At 37.3% G+C, this 21,436-nt stretch overlaps 1 protein-coding gene across 2 annotated transcripts in view; it reads left to right on the top strand.

Annotated features, from left to right (window-relative positions):
* The first annotated feature begins 361 nt into the window (after positions 1–361).
* The window catches only part of BCHE (butyrylcholinesterase), a 93,611-nt gene continuing 72,536 nt past the window's right edge, over positions 362–21,436 (top strand). Inside the window, exons 1-2 of one of the 2 annotated variants that reach the window (XM_043990979.1) lie at positions 362–488; positions 7,568–9,092. In XM_043990979.1, the coding sequence (XP_043846914.1) occupies positions 7,576–9,092 (1,517 nt within the window). In that variant the 5' untranslated portion in view covers positions 362–488; positions 7,568–7,575. Of the gene's footprint in view, positions 489–526; positions 568–7,567; positions 9,093–21,436 lie in introns of those variants that run through there. The other variant, XM_043990980.1, reaches the window with a different exon arrangement.

Below are 21,436 nucleotides of genomic sequence, written 5' to 3'. Positions count from 1 at the left end.
GGGGCAGGGAGTGACTGAAACTACATTGACTTGTAATACCTGTTTCCTTCCAACATCCTGTAATGTTTTAAAGCTAGGGCAAAAAATAGTGAAATAAGTTTACCCCAGCTATTAAAGGGTTAAAAAAATTAGTTTCTTAGCTCCATGAAAGACTTCCATTGTTGCCAAATTGTAGCTTTTTTCTAAGAAGTCTTTGTATTTTCCCTTTCAGATAGGCCCACAGGAACCCTGGAAAGCTCTTGTAACTGAATCATTGCTCACACCATACCATTAGCCTTGGAACAGATGTCAGAAACTAAGGACGGGCTGCCTCCAGATCAGGTTGCTGCTGCCAAGTCTCGCGAGCTTTGTGTCAGTAACAGTTGATTATAATGTCAGGGCTGTCCAATTCCCAAGCTAGGAGCAGCAGCTGCAGGCTGCATTTCACTGAAATAGTAAGTGATCCGGAGTCCTTACAAACTTTATCATCTCTGTGGCTGGGGAACAGGGTAAGTCATTTTGTATGTGTGGAGCAGGACTGCAGGGAAGTGGCAAGGAGGCTGTTTGTCTGGGGAGTATGATCTACTGGTATGTTTCTGATGCTGGAGGGGGACAAATGGGGCTGGAGTGACGGTGGATGAATCCTTGTTAGCATTCAGGGATTTCAGTGGACATCAGTTTGCACTGGGGGCTGGGGAAGTGCTGATGAAAACTTTGTTTTCTACTTGAAAAAGGAATGCTTTTGCTTATGTGTAATTTTCACCCCTTTGTATAGTGTACTTTCAGTGTAACAAGCTTATATTCTAAATTAATTAAATGCTGATTCTCCACTTTGTAAAGTTTAACACTGGTGATCATTCACTTTTCTTATGTGTGTATCTACCTATTTTTTTTTAATTTATTTACCTATTGACTTAGCTTTAGCATTTTGAAATTAATCCATATTGCCAACTCAAATTTAGTGAAAGCTAAGGATTTTACATCTTATGGCTTTTCTTAGAAATGAGCTTGAAGTTTGAATGAAAAGGGAGAATGGGTTGAAGTTACACTTAATGGATGATTGCTTCTGAAACAGTACAGAGGTTTTATTGATTCCTTTCCTTTAACAGAAATCAATGACTTTTATTTTGGCAATGCCTGCTATTACCTTGACAAGCTCATGTGGGTTGAGTTTGAACTATACCTGACATACATACTAACCATTATTTAATTCAGGCATAAGTATATGACTGTCAGAGAGATTTTGAGAAACATAATGGAATATTTCTGAATGACCAACGAGTAGAGACTGTAACAAATTTCCTAATTGGAGTCACAGAGTTCTCTCGACTTGCACGATTGCTTTGGGTCCTGTAGTAGTACCACTAACTTTTTTTAATCCTTCACTTCTTCATCTGAAATACACTTGAATACTATTGATTATCTTTAGTTAGATGGCTAGCCACTAAAAGCAAATACCACAGAAGACTTTTAAACTAGAGATTTTCTTTGTTTCAAAGATTTCAAACCTAAACCCTTTTTAAAAAGTGAACATTTATTCATTACAACTGTGAACTGCTCCTGAAGCTGGGTCAGCATTTTATTTGCATTTAAAACAGCTGAGGGCCAATTCCTGATATCAAAGGTCAGGACAACACCTCTCACTGACCCAACATCAGACCTGTTCCATTTTGTTCAATTTCACATGTACTAAAATATTTCAAACATTTAGGCTGTCATGTCCAATCCAATAAGTATTTATTAAATACCTACTGTATTCCAGGGATTGTGGTAGTAATGATAACAGTTTGTATATGCATAGTGCTTTTAGGTTTGCAAAGGTCTTTATAAATACAATTTAATTTAATCCTCATAAAAACCTTTATAGTAATAGGTAGAATTATTATCCCTGTTTTCCAAGAGGAAACTGAGGATTAGAGAGTACAAGTGACTTCTCTAGGACCACACAGCAAGTTATGCAATTTCTCTGGGTCTCAAAAAAAATTTTATCTCTAGTGACAGGTGGCACGTTAGATAGAGCACTGGTCCTGGAGTCAGAATCATGATTTGAACTCAGGTCCTCCTGAATCCAGAACCAGTGCTCTATCTAACCTGCCACCTGTCACTAGAGATAAGAACTTTTTTGAGACCCAGAGAAGTTGCATAACTTGCCTAAGGTCACCGATTAAATCATGTCAAAGATCTGAGGTTTTAGCCCAGGAGCAGGCTTCTGATTCTTAAGTTTTCAATTTCAGGTGCAACCATGCAGGTTGTTAGAGAGAGTAGAAAGTGCACTGATCTGCAGTGTGAAGTTTTGGAGAAAGGAGGCCTGGGTTCAACTCTTTTCTCTTGTACTTATTAAGGGAGTGACCTTGGATAAGTTACTTAACCTGAGTAGGGCTGTTTCCTCACCTGGTAAATGAAGAGGGTAGGACTTAAAGACCTCTGATGTCACTTCTTGCTCTGTTTCTCTGAAGGTTGTTTTCTCCTAGTTGCCTTAGGTCATATTGACATCACTTCAACCGGGCTTATACATAGCTGCTTCCCTACTTTCCATGGTTTAAAGAAATTAGTAAGAGGCGAGGCAGGCATGCCATTTTTCAATACGTTGATTACTTTGTTGAATGATTGTTTTATACCCCCTTTTTCCTTTGTTAAAAGGAAAGGCTCTCTGTATAGGTGAATGAGGAAGGGAATGTAGATAGAGTAAACATACATATATACGTGTAACTACACAATGTATATATATGCACATATATGTATATATGTACATTGTGTATATATACTCTTTCTAGGCATATTTTTATGACGGAGTATACATTAATTTTTCCACCAAATCTAGGCTAGACTCTTTTATGCCTATTACCAGATTTGAGTCTGAAAACACAATAAAGGAAAATTTCTGTTACTACTTTCCTTTCTTGTGAGTTAGATCACTTTTCAATTTTTCCTGATTTCCCAATTTAATTGTAATTATAATTTTTTTTTTAATCTTCCCAAGGCCTTGCTAGAAAGAGAATGCTGCACATTCCCCCCTACCTCCTCTCCTTTTCTTCTGCTCTTCTTTCAAGTTTGCTATGCACCTTCCCTCATTTTCTTCCTTTTTTCTCATGTGTATGACAATGAAATAAACAAGCTCAATTGCCTCAGTTTAAACTTGCAACTGTACTTGCCAAGAGCATCAGCTTATCTCCTTCTTAGGAAATAAGTGTTCTTTTCCAAAGAATAGTTTATTTAAAGTAAGCATACACTGCCTGAACCCAAATCTCAGTGGTGAAAATAGAGCTGGCTTGAACAATTGAATATTTTCCAATCATTCGAATTAGAGATTGGTTATTTGTTAATCATTTTAATAATTTAAAATGATTGTTATCTAATGTCCTTTCAATATTTTTTTTCAGGATTACAAGTGTAGACATTTTTCTTCCCTTGTACTAAAAACAATCATTGAAATTGTCCTGAAGAACAAAGCTACCAATAAAATTCTGAGGAAGAAAATCAAATTATTGTGTCTTTGTATTATGTTCTTCAAACAAATTCCTAGGTTTAATTGGATACTGATGATGGCAATATAGATATGTTTGTAATTAAGACCAAAGCCTGAAAACTGTAGTATATTTGTATATGCATATTTCCATACACAGCATATGCAGCATATATAGCATATTCATCTAACAAATTCAGCACCTGAGGCAAATGTGGGTGTGTTTCTGTGTGTTTGGGAGATGGAACAAGGTCTACTACAGTATGGCTGCAGTAGAAGGAGGCCAGACAAGTGGAAACAGCAAGATTTCTAAATCTGCTGATCATGGAAACTGGTCTCAGCTTTTGCAAGGACCTTAGGAGGAAGGGTAGGCTAGAGAAAGCTGGGAATGGGTCCCCATGGCATCTCAGGTTTTACATCAGACAGAGTTCATGTACTAAAGGGAGAGACTCTTTGAGGGAAATAAAGGGTCCTTTGGATAGGATGTGGATTGGGGTTGGGGCAGGATTTGGACAGGGAAAGAATCACTTTTCATATGATGTGGGAGGTGCTCTTTAACTTTTCTTGCTTTGGAATGAAGCACCAGTCACTGCTTATATTGTGGTTCTGTATATAGATTTGTTATATACACTAGATCTCTTCTCAGTGGGTAGTATGACAGAGGAGTGAAACTATTTGCTGAACTGGTAATTAGCAAATATAGCATCAGTAATTTGAATATAGACTAACAACAATATTAGTTATGAGACTAAAGGTCATAGACATGTTATATAATCAAAAAATGGCAAAAGCTTAGTGTGCGTGTATAGAAATAATTTCCCAGAATATGATTCTGGATAATGTAGCACACACAAAAAATTGGGGAGAAACCAAAAACTGTGAACAATGAGACTAAAATCTTTGAAATCACTTGCATATATTCTGAGACATAATGGAGTGTTATGAAATGCATGCAGAAATGAATATAGCATTGAGTTCCTAAGCTAGGTATATAAAAACTTTTGAGATATAACTTTAAAAAAAGAAGCATATAAAAATATTGCTTTACTAATTTAGAAATATGTTGATGCTTTAGAAAAGGGTTTTCCAAAGACAAAGATCCTTAAAATATTTACGTATGTAAGACACCATATGAAGCAACTATCTGTGCAGTGTTGCGCAACTCACTTAATCTTTGCAGCCTTAATTTTTTTTTTTCATCCAGAAAGTCCCTTGCAACATTAAACTTAGTTTCTATGATATAATAAAATGTGATACCTCCCCCCCAAAAGTTAGTGAAATCTACATTAGTCAACATAAATGGTTGGCTCAAGAGGATGGACTTCTATTATTCATCCCCCTCCCCATATTCTCTTAGAGAATGGAAGAGAATCACACCATTGAATCTGAACAGGGCTCATTTCATGAATTTATGGTAATGAAGACATTGCCTGAGGCCTTGCTCACAATCTAACACAGACAGAATATATGCCTGGCTGTGGTACTAGGGATCACAGTAATATTAATTGTTACCATTTAGAGGGTAGCAATCACATATCATTTTGTCAGTCAAATTATTAAATGACCATATTATGAAAGTCATAGCTCTGAATAAGAGGGGAATGGAAATGTATATGATAGAAAAAGAAGAAAAATGCCAGTCAAAAATATAAATTTTAAATATATTTTAACAATAAAATGAAACTAGCCTGATTTATTACATACAGACACCTTTAAATTTTCTTTCCTTTTTTTTTTTTTTGATTGGGGGAAATGTATTATTTACTTACTAAATCTAGGCCAGATCACTTGATACATATTTCTAGAGTTGAGTTAAGAAATTTTAAATCAAGGCAAGTTTTCCATCAGTTTATTTTGTAGTGAAATAGATTATTTTTATATTACTAATTTTTTTTTCTCAATAATTGTTACTTGTTTTTTTTTCAGTCTCCTCAAGCATTTGGTATAAATAAATGGCTATAAACTTATTTTTGTTTTTTCCCTTCCTTTAGGCCTAAGTTATCTTGGGGTGATTTTTATTTGTTCTCTTAGTCCAAAGCAGCTCCCCTTTTTAACTCTTAGAACATTGCCTAGGTCCTGGTGAATTTAAGTTCCTTGATGTTGGTCACACAGTTACTATGTGGTGGAGTCAAGCTTGAACCCAGGGCTTCCTGATTGAAAGTCTGGAACTTTATTCACTATGCCATATTGGTTCTAAGAGATTTATAGACTTTATAAATTGCTATTTTTTTCTCCTCACCTTGAGAATTTAGGGGGAGTGATTTAAAATATGTGCCTTTGGGTAGGTGGTTTTTGCTTCTTTCTTATTTGCAACTTCTATTGTTGACTTTTTGTGCCTTCCTTTGTAATTTTTTTTTTTTTTTGGACTGAAAAATTAAGGCTCTTCTAAACATTTTCAGCAAGACTTTTCCTTGACTTATAAATTAGGTTGTGATCTCTATATTGTTGTTGTCTGACTCTTTGTGAATTCTTTGGGGGTTTTCTTGGCAATGGTACTGGAGTGGTTTGTCATTTCCTTCTATAGCTCATTTAACAAATGAGGAAACCAAAGCAAACAAGGTAAAGTGACTTGCACAGGGTCTTATAGGTATGAAGTGTCTGAGGCCAGATTTAACCGCTAGAAAATGAATCTTCATGATTCCAAGCCCAGGGCTCTATGAACTGAACCACCTAAAGTGCTCCTTTGATTTTCATACAAAACACTGTTTCACCCAGGCATCCTACCCCTCTAATGATCTTTGAAAATAATTCTGAGTGAAGATTTCTAGCATTATATGTTGATATGAATGGTAGGGACTTTGTGCCTACCTATCATAGTGAACTTTCAGCAACTTCTGGAGTTCAACTGGCCCCCTCAAAACTCCTTTCTTTGGGCCCTGGTACTAGAAAAATTCACAACTGTGTTTCCCTGGCTTAAGGTTTATTATCTTTAATGAAAATCCCAATGCCCTTTAGAGTAATAGTCTATCTCAATCGCTTATTCCTTGATAAATAAACCAATAACATGAGTTAATTTAGCACCTGGAGTAACAATTTAAGCCTTGAGGAAGCATAGTGCTATGCACTGGGGTGGTCCTGATGTGATTTAGTTTATTCAGTCCTTAACAGCAGGCCTTTTGTGGAACAAAGTGGGGCAAGACATTGAGTGCTTAAGTAGGGTGTGTAGAGAGAAACAGAGAGAAAAGGAAGCTTGCAGGCAGTTCAAGGTAGTCATTTGCTTACATTTCCTAGCTCTGTGACCATGTTCATCATTTAATTTTTCCGTCTCAGTTTCTGCATCTATAAAATGGGAGTGATAATACTTGCAGTAACTATTTCGTTGCTTTTTTGTGAGGTTCCAATGAAATGTAAAAATTTTGTAAACCTGAAGGTACCATTTGCATGACAGGTTTCATCCTTCTCCTTGTCTTCCTCCTCATCTTCCTCATCCTCCTCCTCATTTCACAATTTTGCCTCTTGCTGAGCCTACACAATTAGCAGTAGCACAGTCCCAGTTTAAGCTAACACATTGAAAGGGATAACTTCTTATTTTAGTTTATCTCACTGGGTTCCCAGTAACCACTTCCCTAACCTCCCACCCTATTTCTCATGGGATTTGGTAATTCTGTGCATTGGTTATTTTCAGAAAAGGGTAGGGGGGGAAAACATTCCCCTTCCCCCTAAAACTTGTCAATTTAGGAAATACACATGAACACATACATACACATACACATATAATTTTCTACTACCACAGCACAGAAGATTGAATCAGAATCCCAATTTGAAATAGACTATAGGCACCGTGTAGTCTCCCATGATTCCCTCTGTAATAAGTGGTCATTAAACTGCTAATTGCTGACATTCAGTTTAAATCTACAATAATATGTAGTTTAATTTTAAACTCAATTCCTACATGGCCCATTCCACTTTTGGTCAGCTGTCGCCGTTCAGAGGGTTAAAACCGTAGGGAGGAAGATTTTTCTTACTGGCCAACTAATTTAACAGGTTGGATTTTTAGTTGGATCACAAGCATCAAGTTCATATCCTATTCTGGTTAAATATTTTAATCAGCAAATTTTTATCTTTTCTAATTTAATGTGAGTATGAAATGCACCTTGGTTCAATGTTTTATTTATTGTATTTCAGACATCGGGATGAACAGCAATGGACCTAGTGTTCCTATCCTGTTCCTTTTTTGTTTTCTTCTACTCTGCACACTTATCAGAAAGTCCCAGACTGAAGAAGACCTTATTGTCACAACCAAGAAAGGAAAAATCAAAGGTCTGCAACTCCCAGTTCTTGGAGGCATGGTGACAGCATTCCTCGGTATTCCCTATGGGGAGCCTCCCATTGGTCGACTTCGTTTTCGAAAGCCACGCCCCCGAAACAAGTGGTCTGATGTTTGGGATGCCACCAAATATTCCAACTCTTGCTATCAGAACTTTGATGATAGTTTTCCTGGGTTTCCAGGATCTGAGATGTGGAATCCAAACACTGAACTTAGTGAAGACTGTTTGTATCTTAATGTTTGGGTTCCATTTCCTAAACCCAAAAATGCTACAGTCATGGTTTGGATCTATGGGGGCTCTTTTCAGTCTGGGACATCATCTTTACCTCTTTATGATGGGAAATTTCTGGCTCGTGTTGAAAGAGTAATTGTGGTTTCAATGAACTATAGGGTGGGTGCCCTTGGATTTTTGGCCTTTCCAGGGAATGCTGAGGCCCCAGGAAACATGGGATTATTTGATCAACAATTAGCTCTTCAGTGGGTCCAAGATAATATAGCAGCTTTTGGTGGGAATTCTAAAAGTATAACTCTGTTTGGAGAGAGTGCAGGGGCTGCTTCAGTCCACTTTCATATTCTTTCTCCTAAAAGTCACCCATTATTTACAAAAGCTATTCTCCAAAGTGGGTCGGCCAATGCCCCGTGGGCAGTAATGTCTCCTTTGGAGGCCAGAAACCGAACACTGGATTTAGCAAAATCCCTGAGTTGTTCTAGAGGAAATGAAACTGAGCTAATTAAATGTCTGCGCAATAAAAATCCTCAGGAAATACTTCAACATGTAAATCCCATTCTCTCCTCTGTTTCTCCCTTAAAAATCGACTTTTGTCCAACTGTGGATGGGGACTTTCTCACAGACATGCCAGACAGCCTTATCCAGCAGGGGCATTTTAAACAAACACAGATATTAGTGGGAGTTAACAAAGATGAGGGGACATATTTTTTGGTCTATGGGGCTCCAGGTTTCAGCAAAGATAACAACAGTATGATAAGTCAAAAGGAATTCCAAGAGGGGATAAAACAGTTTTTCCCAGGAGTGAGTGAACTGGGAGTGGAATCCATACAGTTTCACTACACTGGCTGGTCAGATGACAAGATTCCTGAAAATTTTCGTGATGCATTGGATGATGTTGTTGGAGATTATAATTTTATATGCCCTGCTTTGGAGTTTACCCACAAATTCTCTGAACTAGGGAATAATGCATTTTTCTACTTCTTTGAGCATCGGTCATCCAAAACTCCTTGGCCTGAATGGATGGGAGTCATGCATGGTTATGAAATTGAATTTGTCTTTGGTTTACCTCTGGAAAGAAGAGTTAATTACACCAAAGCAGAGGAAATTCTGAGCCGCTCCATTATGAAGACCTGGGCCAGTTTTGCAAAATATGGGTAAGTTCTTGTGTTTCTCTCTCTCTCTCTCTTTGTCTCTCTCTGTCTCTCTCTCTGTCTCTCTCTGTCTCTCTCTCTCATTCTGTCACTGTCACTGTCACTATTGCTCCTGTCCTCCCTCCTATCTTCTTCTTTTTCTCCATCTCCTTCTTCTCCTTTCTTCTTCTTCCCCTTTTCCTCCTCTTCTTTTTCCACCAAAGAGTAGCCACAGATCTGTTTGGGGGCATGCCAAGCAATGGAATGGGTAAGGGTGGGATTCCTTACCTTATTTTTTTCAGGCCACATGGATCCTGCCATTGCCACCCCATACTTATAAATTGAAATAGGATTTTTGTGCATTTGGAAACTCTCATTAACCAATAATTATGAGGATCTACATCTGAAATAGTTGTAATTTTCATCTTGACACAGACTTATGAAGGATTGGAGCAGAGAAATTAGAAATGTGTAAAGGGGGAAGCTAGATGGCAGAATGGTTAAAGCACCGGACCTGGATTCAGGAGTACCTGAGTTCAAATTTGGCCTCAAACACTTGCCACTTGGTAGCTGTGTGATCCTGAGCAAATCACTTAACCTCCATTGCCTGCAAAAAAACCAAAACCAAACAAACAAACAAAAAAAATGTGTAAAAAGAAGGAAGCTCAAAATAAATTGATGGAGTAATATAAAAGTCAAAAAAGCTAAAAATGCTTAGGCTTCATTAAGAGACGTATAGAATAGAGTCTAGGACTAGAGGGATGACCCACAGATCAATCTGGAGAACTGTGTTCTAAACTCAGTGTTGCATTATTATTATTATTATTATTATTATTATTATTATTATTATTATTATTATTTTGCAGGGCAATTAGGGTTAAGTGACTTGCCCAGGGTCACACAGCTAGTAAGTGTCAAGTGTTTGAGGCCAGATTTGAACTCAGGTCCTCCTGAATCCAGGGCCAGTGCTTTATCCACTGACACCTAGGTGCCACTCAGTGTTACATTTTAAAATTATATGGATTACCTGGAAAGTGTCATGAGGAGAATGATATAGATAAAGAAAAGAAAATAAGTCTTGCCAATAAAAGTATCAGTTGGTAAAACTAGTGATGTTTAGCTTGGAAAAGTAAATTTGTGGGGGGTAGGGAGAGGGAGACTCATATTTGTCTTAAATATTTTAAAGGCTGTATTAAAGAAGAAGGATCACTCTTGGTCTGGTCGGTCCTAGATGTCAGAATAAGGAGTATGGTTAAAAGTTGAAAATTTAGATGCCACATCAAAAAACATTTCTTACCAATAGAAAACTTCCTGTACAAGAAGTCTTGAGTTACCACTTCATGGAAGCTCTTCACTGAATGGTCACTTGATTAGGGTGTAGGGCACAGGACCATATATTAAAACCAGAAAGAACTTTGATAGATTAAAGGAGTTTTTGTTTTGATATGGTTTTACTAGAAGGATTCTAATATTCCAAATATCTCTAAGGTTCTGTGATTCTGTCCTATTTTCCTTCCATGACTTTGGAAAGCATAAGTCATCATTAGCAATTGCCCAGAGCCTAAAGATTATGCTACAGATTCCACAGCCTGGCATCCAAAGCCATCCACAAAATATCCCCAATATAGCCATTTGAACTTTCAGCCCACTCTTACCCAAGGAGAGCTCTCCATTTTTCTTACTATCTTCCAAGGATTTTCCTACTTCCATTCTTTGAATTGTGATGTTTCACCCTGCAAAGAGAGGCTTTATAATGTAATAGAAAGATTGTGTGATCTGTAATCAAAGGAATCATTCAGGAAGCTATTTCATGATTCCAGGTCTTATTCTAAGTACCTGCCAAGGTACTTGCATAAATATTTAGCTTTTACACTATGTATGATAATATGGCACCACAGATCAAAGTCATGGGCACCATGAACATAAAAGGAAAACCAGAGAGGAACAGTGTCTAAGAATTGGAAGGAACCTGAAATGCAGCACAGACTCTAGACTAAGAGAGAGGAAAGGGAGGGGAGAGGGGTTCAAATAAATTGTTATCTGTCTACACTGACACTTCCTAATCTGGTAGTAACAAATTATTCTTATAGTCACTCATCTCACTTTTCTCATATTTTTTATTGTATTCTTATAGAAATAGTGCTAGGAGAATTAGTATCCTACTGGTGTATTATTTTATTTTATTTTTTTGGTGAGGCAATTGGGGTTAAGTGACTTGCCCAGGGTCACACAGCTAGTAAGTGTTAAGTGTCTGAGGCCTGATTTGAACTCAAGTACTTCTGATGCCAGAGCTGGTGCTCTATCCACTGCACCACCTAGCTGCCCCTGTTGTTTTATTTTTTATGCAATATTCTTCTGACTTGACTATTGCACAGGTGTATCCAATAACCACATTATGTAAATGAATAAAAAAGTTGGGATATCAACTTATTTTCACTGATTTTCATGACATCTTTAGTAAAACTCCAGTTATCAGTTGATGCAGTGGGAAGAGTATATCTCTCTAAACTCTCTATCTTCCCTCTTTCCTATCTATCTTATCCATCTATCTTATTTTTATCTAGTTTAAATAGTGATAGATAGATAAAATACCTGTCTGTTTTCACCTGACTTTTACTTCTTCCTCTTGAACTCTGTATTTTGAAAGCCCTTCATTCTATTTCACTTGAGATAATACATATTTAGAATGATAACCTCTACAAAGAATTTTGTTTGCCATCTTTTTATGAATCAGCATTATGGACAGACAATTGTGGGCATCAGTTCTCCCTGTGATAATGACTTGATTCAAGTACAATTTTCTTCCTATTAAATTCTCAAAGATGTTTTGTGTTCTTTATTTAAATATAGGGATTTGTCTTCTCTTTGCTTAGGAAGCATAGTGTAGTACTGGGTTTCTGGTAGGTGGTGAATGTTTACTACCTTCAGTGATATGTTGTACAGTCTCAAAGGTCATTAAAACTGTGCTTCTAAAAAAAAAAAAAACTTTAAAAAATTCCTGGTAGCATTGACCTGATGCTGAATAACAACTGAAGACTGCTCTGCTTCTAAGCACGTATTTGCATGACAAGGATAATTTTTTTTTCCTTTTTTTTTTCTTTTATCCAAAAAATGTTGGTTGAATTCATGTGATTTTTGACCAAGTACAATCTTTTGATTAATTAATTCAGTGGTGTGTTCCTGTTGATAACCTTTCCCAATGTTCTTTGGAATACATTATGGATCTAAATGAATTCTAGTTTCTGATTTGCAGCATTGGAAACTTTTAGACTGTCTCCTACCTACAAGTAGACCTCTAAAGTGTCCCCCTCAGCCTTGTTTTTTCATTGTACTATAACATCCCTTTGGAACATATTCTGTCTCTGCATGCCCAGAGATAGTGTTCCATATCTTCACTGTGGTTTGTTTTATAAGTCCACAATAGATGCAAGTAATGTATAGCCATTTGGGGACTAGGCTAAGCAAGATTACAGAATATTTTAAAAATCTTAAAGGAAAATGCTGAGCAACACCTGGATAGATATGTGATAAAATAATGGAATTTGGCAGATGCCTACGGGTCTGACTTGATTGACTTAGTAGTGAAACCCTACTCAGGGTTGGCCACCTGTGGTATCAATTTAATCAACCTTCACTAGGTTCCACTTCTGAGAACAACACCCTATTCAGGGCAGGCCAGGTGTGGCTCAAATCTAATCATCTTTAAGTGGGTAATTAGTAGTTTCTCATTCACACCCAATTCAAACACTATTAAGTCAATCAAGGTGGACCCCTGGGCATCTGACAAATTTCATTATTTTACCATAGATAGCTGGGTGTTTCTTGATCCCAAAGATGGGGATGGAACTGGGAGAGAGTGCCAAGAGTCCAAGGCAGTTGACAAAATTAAGATGGCCAACTGGCCTTTGGACTAAACCAAAAGGCTTGTAGTCATCCACCTCTGGTGATTTTGCTAACAAAGAATTCTGACTATTTCTCTTGGAAAAGGCTTCTTTCTATATCTCCGCCTTACATTTGCCAGTTGGTAAACTGGCATCTCTCTTTTTTTTCTTTTGAGGGGCAATGAGGATTAAGTGACTCACCCAGGGTCACATAGCTAGTGTCAAGTGTCTGAGGTCAGATTTGAACTCAGGTCCCCCTGAATCTAGAGCCAATGCTTTATCCACTGCATCACCAGCTGCTCAAACTGGCATCTTTTGTTAGGGTATGAAATGTTGGTCTATACCTAGGTTCTGCCACCGTGTTTTCTACTTTTCCCAGCAGTTTTTGACAAATAATTAGTTTTTGTTCCAAATACTTGAATCTTTAGTTTTATCATATCCTAGATTGCTATAGTCACTCACTATAGTGTAATTTTTGCCTATTCTGTTCTAGTGATCTACCTCTCTATTCCTTAGCCAGTACCAAACCGTTTTGATAATTACTACTTTATAAGACAGTTTGAGATCTGGTACTGCTAAACCAACTTATCTGCTTTCTAAGCAGGTTGGAAAATATTATTTATAGTTCAGGCATAAGGGTAAAGTCATAAGTCCAGTCAATTAATAATAATAATAATTTATATCCCCACTGACTAGTGTAATGATTGGAATGATGCCACCTACTGGAGACTTGCTGTGGGAAAGCTCCACCATGAGGAAAATGCCTCAGAGACATTGTGGCTTTTCCTTGGTGTCAGGAAATGACATTTGCTCATGGGTGCTGTCTATCAAGGCTACCAGCCAATCAACTTGAGGAGCCTCCTATTTTCTGGGAGGAGACAGGAAGGAGGAAAGGGAGCCTGTGCGGAGAGCTCTTGGGCTTTTGGGTTCCTGACTTGGTGGTGGTGGCGGCAGAGGACTTCACAGGAAATTTGAGAAAAGATAGGAATGCCAGGCTGTTGGAATTCTGTTTCTCAATCTTTTTCTTTCTATTTTCCAATAAACCCTTAAAAGCCTAAACTCGTTTTATCAGTGATTTTAGTCAGTTTCCCCAAAACTGGGGGAACAGATTAGAATCCACATTTAGAATCTTAAATTACACACTAGGGACCAGTACTCACTCAATTCATATTGTTAAACTGTCATAATGTTGATCTGTCTCTTTGTAAGTTACAAAGGAAATAAATAGGAAAATGATGATAATAATAGTCACAATTTATATAGGGTTTTGCATGGCACCCTCCTCATATCATCCCAGTGAAGCAGAGAATGAAATGTTATCTACATTTTATGAATGAGGAACCTGAAACTTGGGTCCCCTGATTTGAAGTCCTCAGTTTATTCCTCTCTCCCAAGTTGCCAAGATCTCAACTCATTTTCATTTCTATTTTCATTTGATGCTCACAACAATCCCTGGAGACTGGGTTTATTATTTCATTGTTCATATGCAGAAACTGAGAATCATGAAAGTTAAGTGACACTGATTAGCAGAATCAGGCCTGGACTCTTGTTGTCTGATTCCTAATCTACTGTACTTTTCATTACAATTAGTTGTCATAGTTTGAAAAGGAAAAACAATTAACATTGTGAAATATACTTTTTCAACAAAATGTTTAATATGCAAAATATACAAGAAGTAGTTTTGATAAAATTCTATATCAATAATAATAGTATTGTTGTAAATCCCTCAGGAAGATGCACACAGAGTCTTGAGTTTGACCTTTTTCCCCCCTTTTTGCAATTTATGGTCTTAGAGAGTAGCCTAGAATACTGAGAGCTTAAGAAATGTTCCCAGAGTTAAATGAGATGTGTCTGAAAGTGAGATTTCAACCATGTCTTCCTGACATGGAGGTCACCTCTCAATGCATTGTGACCCAGAGCTTCTTGTGACATGACAAAGGCTTTTAAGCCATGACACAGTAATGAAGCTTTCCCAGTTAAGTGAGTTTTGATAACACTAACTACATCCCAAAATCTGAAATGGCCTCATAGTCAGCAAATAGTAATAGGAAAAGAAACAACACCAACAACAAAAAACAAACAAAAAACCCCAAAGAAACAAACAAACAAAAAAAACTAGTCTTCTTTCTTTAGGAAAATATCCAGAATTTTTAAACACTGTTGAAAGCACCATTTTTTACTTTGGTTTTTGTTCTCTTTAAGCTTTAAATTCATGTATTTTGGGAGGAATCTTAATCATTGTGTTTCTCATTCATTTACACTGACTGTTGCTTTTGTAAGAACTGGTCCATGTCCAAGAAGCCTTCTCAGCTTTTTTAAGATGCTTTCCCTTAGAAGAGGAGTCATTTTTGGAAAATGTTAAATGGAATCTGAACTTGAACATTTCTGTGCAGAGTTCCCAAGGTTCATTGCAAAGTCTTTGTTTCAGCCAGAGTTATTACCCAACTAAGAGAATGAGAATCTCATGATCACTATCCCTGTTCCTGGCACCCAAGTACAGTCTCTCTGTCTCTGTCTCTCTGTCTCTGTCTCCTCTCTCTCTCTTTCTCTCTCTGCCTTTCTTTCTGCCTCTCTCTGTGTCTCTGTCTCTCACTCTCTTTCTGTCTGTCTCTTTTTCTCTGTGTCTCTCTCTTTCTCTCTCCCTCTATCCCTCTCTTCCTCTCTTCTTCTCTTCTTCCCTCCTCTCCTCCCTCCCCCTTCAATCCAATTAGGAACCAGTGTGATCTTCACTGTGTCTAAGAAAGTTAAACCACCTTTGAAACAGTATAGCTTTTAGAACTGGAAGTCACCTTATCTATCAGGCCAATCTATTCAGTCATATGGAAATTTAATTGAATCTGGGGGCAGCTAGTTGATGCAGTGGTAAAGCACTGGCCCTGGATTCAGGAGGACCTGATTTCAAATCCCGCCTCAGAAAGTTGAAACTTACTAGCTGTGTGATCCTGGGCAAGTCACTTTACCCTCATTGCCCCACCAAAAAAAAGAAAAAAAAAGAAATTTAATTGAATCCAAAAAAAATTATTTTGTTCTTATTATATGTCAAGCACTGTCAGAGTCAGTTTTTGAGAGGTACAAGGGCCCTTAGCCTCCACCTAGTTCAACCATGTACAAAAGGAATCCCTGCTCTAACATATGTGTCAAGTGTTCAGCTAGCCTGTACTCGAAGTCAACCAACCAAGGGAGAGGAACAAGCCATTCCACTTTTAGAGAGTCCCTGTTGGTAGAACGTTTTTTCTTGGCATCAAGACTAAAGTAGCTTCTTTGTAACTTTTACCCCCTTTCCCTCATTTAATTTTTTCAAAAAAGAGATGGCTTCCAATACATGGAGACAGCTATGATGCCCGCACCTCCTCCCCTGAGTCTTCTTCACTAAGTCTTCAAAGCAATCTACATATAGCATGATTCAACAGACTGGTTACCTTCCTCTAGATACTCCCTAGTTTACCAATATTTTTCTTAAGGTATGATGCACAGAGCATAAAATCATGCTGTAGATGAGCTCTGCCAAAGGCAGAATACACTGGCGCTATCAAATCCTCCTTCCTTAGACCTCTCAAGCTTCATTTTGTACATCTGCAAAATATGAATAATACCAATATTATTCTTACAGGGTTGTTGTATGCATGAAATAAGATAAGGGTTGCATTTTGTTAACCTTAAAATGTTATATAAAAATCAGCTATTATTATGTGCAAGACATGGGGTGCATACATAAATTGTGTACATTTGTATGAATACATATATATGTATAAACATACATATCTGTTGTATATATACACATATAGATGTAGGTGTATATACACATACATATCTGTTGTATATATACACATATAGATGTAGGTGTATATACACATACATATCTGTTGTATATATACACATATAGATGTAGGTGTATATACACATACATATCTGTTGTATATATACACATATAGATGTAGGTGTATATACACATACACACATGTGTATACATACATACGTATGTATATATACACATACATACATACCCACCCATCACTATTTTCCTCAAGGAATTTGCATTCTATAGGTGCAGGGAGATAACATGTACACAGATAATTAATATATAAAGCATGTATTCACGCATGCATGCATTTGTGTCTGCACCAATGCATATACACACATGCATGTACATGCATGTATGCATGTGTACATGTGCATGCATATACACATGTGCAAAGGCATACACAGATATATATATATATACATATATGTAAATGTGTGTATATAGATGTAGATAAAAAATCAAACACTGAAGTAAAACCAACTAATGTATGACCTGAAAATGAGAGTGTTAGCATATTCCATACTTATACCCCTCTACCCCGTGATATATTTTCTCGACCCATGAGCCAAGTTTGGTTAATATTAGTATCCTGAATTCATTATTAAAATCTTTTTTTTCATTCACATTAAGTGCAAGATGATGTGACTAAAGTCAAGAGAGCTCAAGTCTTCTGACTTGGTCACCTAGACAGTGAATGAGTATCTGGAAGAACTGGGATTCAAAACCATATGCCCTGTACCATAACTAGTCTTCTTTCCACTGCACCATATGAGCTTTTGAATGGTGGTATGGAGTGGGCTTGATGATATAAGATTATGTATAGCTCTCCTTGGCCTATTAGTAGACAAGCCTCCCTTTAGGGGGTTTAGGATTGCCTAAGTCTTCACAGAGAATGTGGCATTTCATCGGCTATTAAATGATTGGAAGAAACTTCACCGTAAAGTATGGAAAGGAAGGGAAGAAAAAGGAAATAAATGCGTATAGTGTCTACTATGTGCCAAAAACTGTGCTAAATGCTTTATAAATATTTTCCTATTTGATTGAGTTGAAATCACAAAGGCCAGGTTCTAATTTTGCTTTTGACACTTGCTTTGGACAAATCGCTCAACCTTCTTTGCCCCCAGACAACTCTCTACAAATATAAATCACAGAAGAATCTCTGATCTACCTGTGAGAAGGGAGTTTTCACAACTAAATTCCTCACATTTATAAACCCAAAAGTTAAAACTATAGAGACAGTGATAAAGATAAAGATTGAGGGAAGGGGCTATTTAATCCACTGGTAGCTGAGGGGTATATCCATTTTGGTTGCGCACACAGTCCAAATTTATACTATCATTGTGAATACTCTGTTTGGGAGGACTGACAAATTGCAACAATGACAAAATGTGATGTTATTACCAAAGGGCTACTAATCACCATGTGGTTAATGTGGAAGTCTTTATGATTGGTGGGGGTAGAAGCTGCATGGCAGTGCCTATTGAGGGCATCTGACCTCTCTGGGTTTCATTTTCACCATCCTGGATTCCAAGGACTACAGCCCCATAAAGGGCAGGTAGTGATGGAAACTACACTGACTTGAAATACCTGTGTTTCCTTCGAATATCCCAGGCTCTTTCCAACAAGTAGAGGAGAGAAATTTACCTAACCATATGGTCTAAATTAAGTGACCCAGTATGGTATTTAAAAATCTCATCCCTTCCTCTAAAGATCACAGGAAGGATTCTTGGCTTACCTAGGCACTTGTCATCGTACCCCTCTGAGTAAATAAACCAGTGTTTGTGTGCTGTAGTAATTATGGGTGTGTCTAGTGGGAGCAAAAGGTTTGTGGGCCTCAAGGATTCTACTGAGTTTGGTGCTTGGGTGTGGCTGATAACATCTTTAATCTCTTACTACTCAGGAGAAAAGTGGAGAGAAGCAGAAGGGAGAGTCCAAAGTACAACCAGAAAGCAGTGAGTCTTAGCTCCTAACCTGAGGAGGTGTGGCTGTTCAGAAGAGAGAGCTGTGACTAGAAGGGATATAGGAGATTTTGGTTCCTCCCCTTTTCTTGTTGGGATGAAAAAAAGATATTGCCAGAAATAAGATACCTGCTGTTTCCACTGGATTGTTCTGTCCCATGGTTTTCTTTTGCAATCATATATTTATTTCTTTTTAGTTGAAGCTATACTTAGGTGCTTTCTAAACAGGTTGGAAATTGTAATTTATATTTCAGACACTAGGTGTAAAGTAATAAGTCCAGTCAATTAATAATAATAATTTTTATCACCACTGTCTGAGGACCAGTGATTACTCTTATTGTTAAACTGTCCATAATGTTGATCTGTCTCTTTGTTATTTACAAAGGCATTAAGTGCGAACATGATGATAATAATAATTACAATTTATATAGGGTTTTTACATGGCATCTTCCTCACATCATCCAAGTGCAGCAGAGAATGAAATGTTGTCTTTATTTAATGAAAGAGGAACCTTAATCATGGACCTTCTAATTTGAAGTCCTCAGCTTATTCCTCTCTCCCAAGTTGCCAAGATCTTGTCTTGACTCCTTTTCACTTGTATTTTCATTTGATGCTCACAACAACTCCAGGAGATAAAGAGGGGTTATTATCCCCAGTCTCCATATGCAGAAACCGAGAGTCATGGAAGTTAAGTGACACTGAGTGGTAGAAATGTTGAGATGGAGAGGGACCAGAAAAGAACAACCAGGTATCATGGGAAAGAGGAATTTGACTAATTGTGTTTGGCTCCAGGAAAGATATCTAGGAACAACCAATAGAAGTTGCAAACAGACACATTTCAGGTTGATGTAAGCCATATGTTTCTAACAATTTTACCCCAAAGTGGAATGTACTGCCTTGGTGCCTTGGGAAAAAAGACTTCCTCTTCCTTGGAGATCATCAGAAAAAGGCCAGATGACTGTTTATTGAGGCTGTTGCAAAAGATTTATTTTTCTTCAGATTTGATTAGGCTTGACAGCTTCTATTACCATGACTTCTTTCTCCAAAATTCTCTGAAGCAGAGAAAGATGGGAACTTTAGGAATCTATGCTATGTATAAAATGATCACATTCATTCATTATATTATTTCCAGGAGCCAGAAATATGGAATACTGATGTCTAAAGTTCTGACCTTCTTTGCAGGTGATAATTTATAACCTTGAAAAATCTGTATATAAAGTTTCTTAGAACTTTTCCAAAGAGATAGCAATACCTTGAATTCCTATGACAGCTATCATGACACAAAAGGGCAACACTTAATTTTCCCAAAATGTTCCAATGGAAATACTAGAGTTGGTATTTATAAATGTATAAATAAACATGCCAAAAATTGATAAATACATTGGCATATATAAATGGAAATAAGATATTGTATTTAAATAGGTCTGTTTTCCACCTCCAGCAAATTCATCACCTGATTTTATGTATATTTTTAAGTCCCTGAAATCAGAAAGCATTCATTCACCATATTTTCTTTTCTTTTTCAAGAGGTCTCTAAAAAGTAATTTAACATCAAATAGTTTTCTTAAGTAGCAGAAAAGATAGAAAATATCAATGGAACTCTGACATGGAAGTCTTAGCACTGAGATGGTTTCCTAACATTAGCAGTTGTTTGAAAGGTTTTATTCTAAGCCTTTGAGCAAGAAGGCCTTTCTTATTTTAATTGTACCAATGCCCAAAATAGTGCTGCCCAAGTTGTAGAATTTAGGAGTAGAGCCTGGACCTTGGATTCCACTGGAATAGAAAAAAGAAACTTTTTGTACTAATTCAGGTCATTGAGAGCAGTCAGAACTCTGAGGTTATAAGGGACTTGCCCAGGGTCAGGTAGTCAGCGTGTATCATAGATGAGACTTAGACTCAAAGGCCCGCTTTCTTCCCATTATGGTATGCTGACTTTTATACACACACACACACACACACACACACACACACACACACATGTATATGTATGTGTATGTATATATACACATACATATATGTGTGTGCATATATGTATGTGTATGTGTATATGTATGTGTCTGTATGTACATGTATTTATATGTAGGTATGTATATATGTATGTGTGTGTATGTTTTTTTTTCTTTCAAAAGTTAGCCATTCAGAGCACAGTAGAAACTCAGAAATCTTATAACTCATCTGTTCTTTGTAGTAGATTAGAAATCTAAGGCTCAAGGACATGACTTGACTGTCCCTATATCACATAGTTTGTCTTTTGATTCCAATTCCCATGCTGTTTATAGCATCCCCTTTTCCTCTCAAGAAAAACTAAAAAGGATGATTCTAATTCTCATTACCTATTCTCCTATCAAAACCATTAGGAAAACTAATAAGTGGCCATGGATCTTAAAGGCAGTATGATACAATGGCTAGAGATCCAACCTCAGAGCCAGGAAGACCTGGATTCAAGTCCTACCTCTTACAAGTTTTGTCATTCTTGGCAAATCCCTGAAACTCTCAATATTCTAAGTCATTCACTAAGACAATAAGTAACAGGGAAGGCAACAACCTGCACTAGTCAAAGGAGTTGTTTTTTTGGGTTTTTTTGTTTGTTTATTCCCCCCCCCCCTTTCTCTATGGTACTCCTATATACCAACCAAGTCCCAGGTCCAACATCCATCTTTGATCTTAGTCTCATGACAGCATAGATCTGGAGATGGATGGGATGGCAGAGATCACTGAATCCTGATT

This window comes from Dromiciops gliroides, chromosome 3 (genome assembly GCF_019393635.1).
Source record: "Dromiciops gliroides isolate mDroGli1 chromosome 3, mDroGli1.pri, whole genome shotgun sequence".
NCBI classification, from domain to species: domain Eukaryota; kingdom Metazoa; phylum Chordata; class Mammalia; order Microbiotheria; family Microbiotheriidae; genus Dromiciops; species Dromiciops gliroides.
Note: the sequence above shows the minus strand (reverse complement) of the source record. Positions and strands in the feature narration are given on the sequence as shown.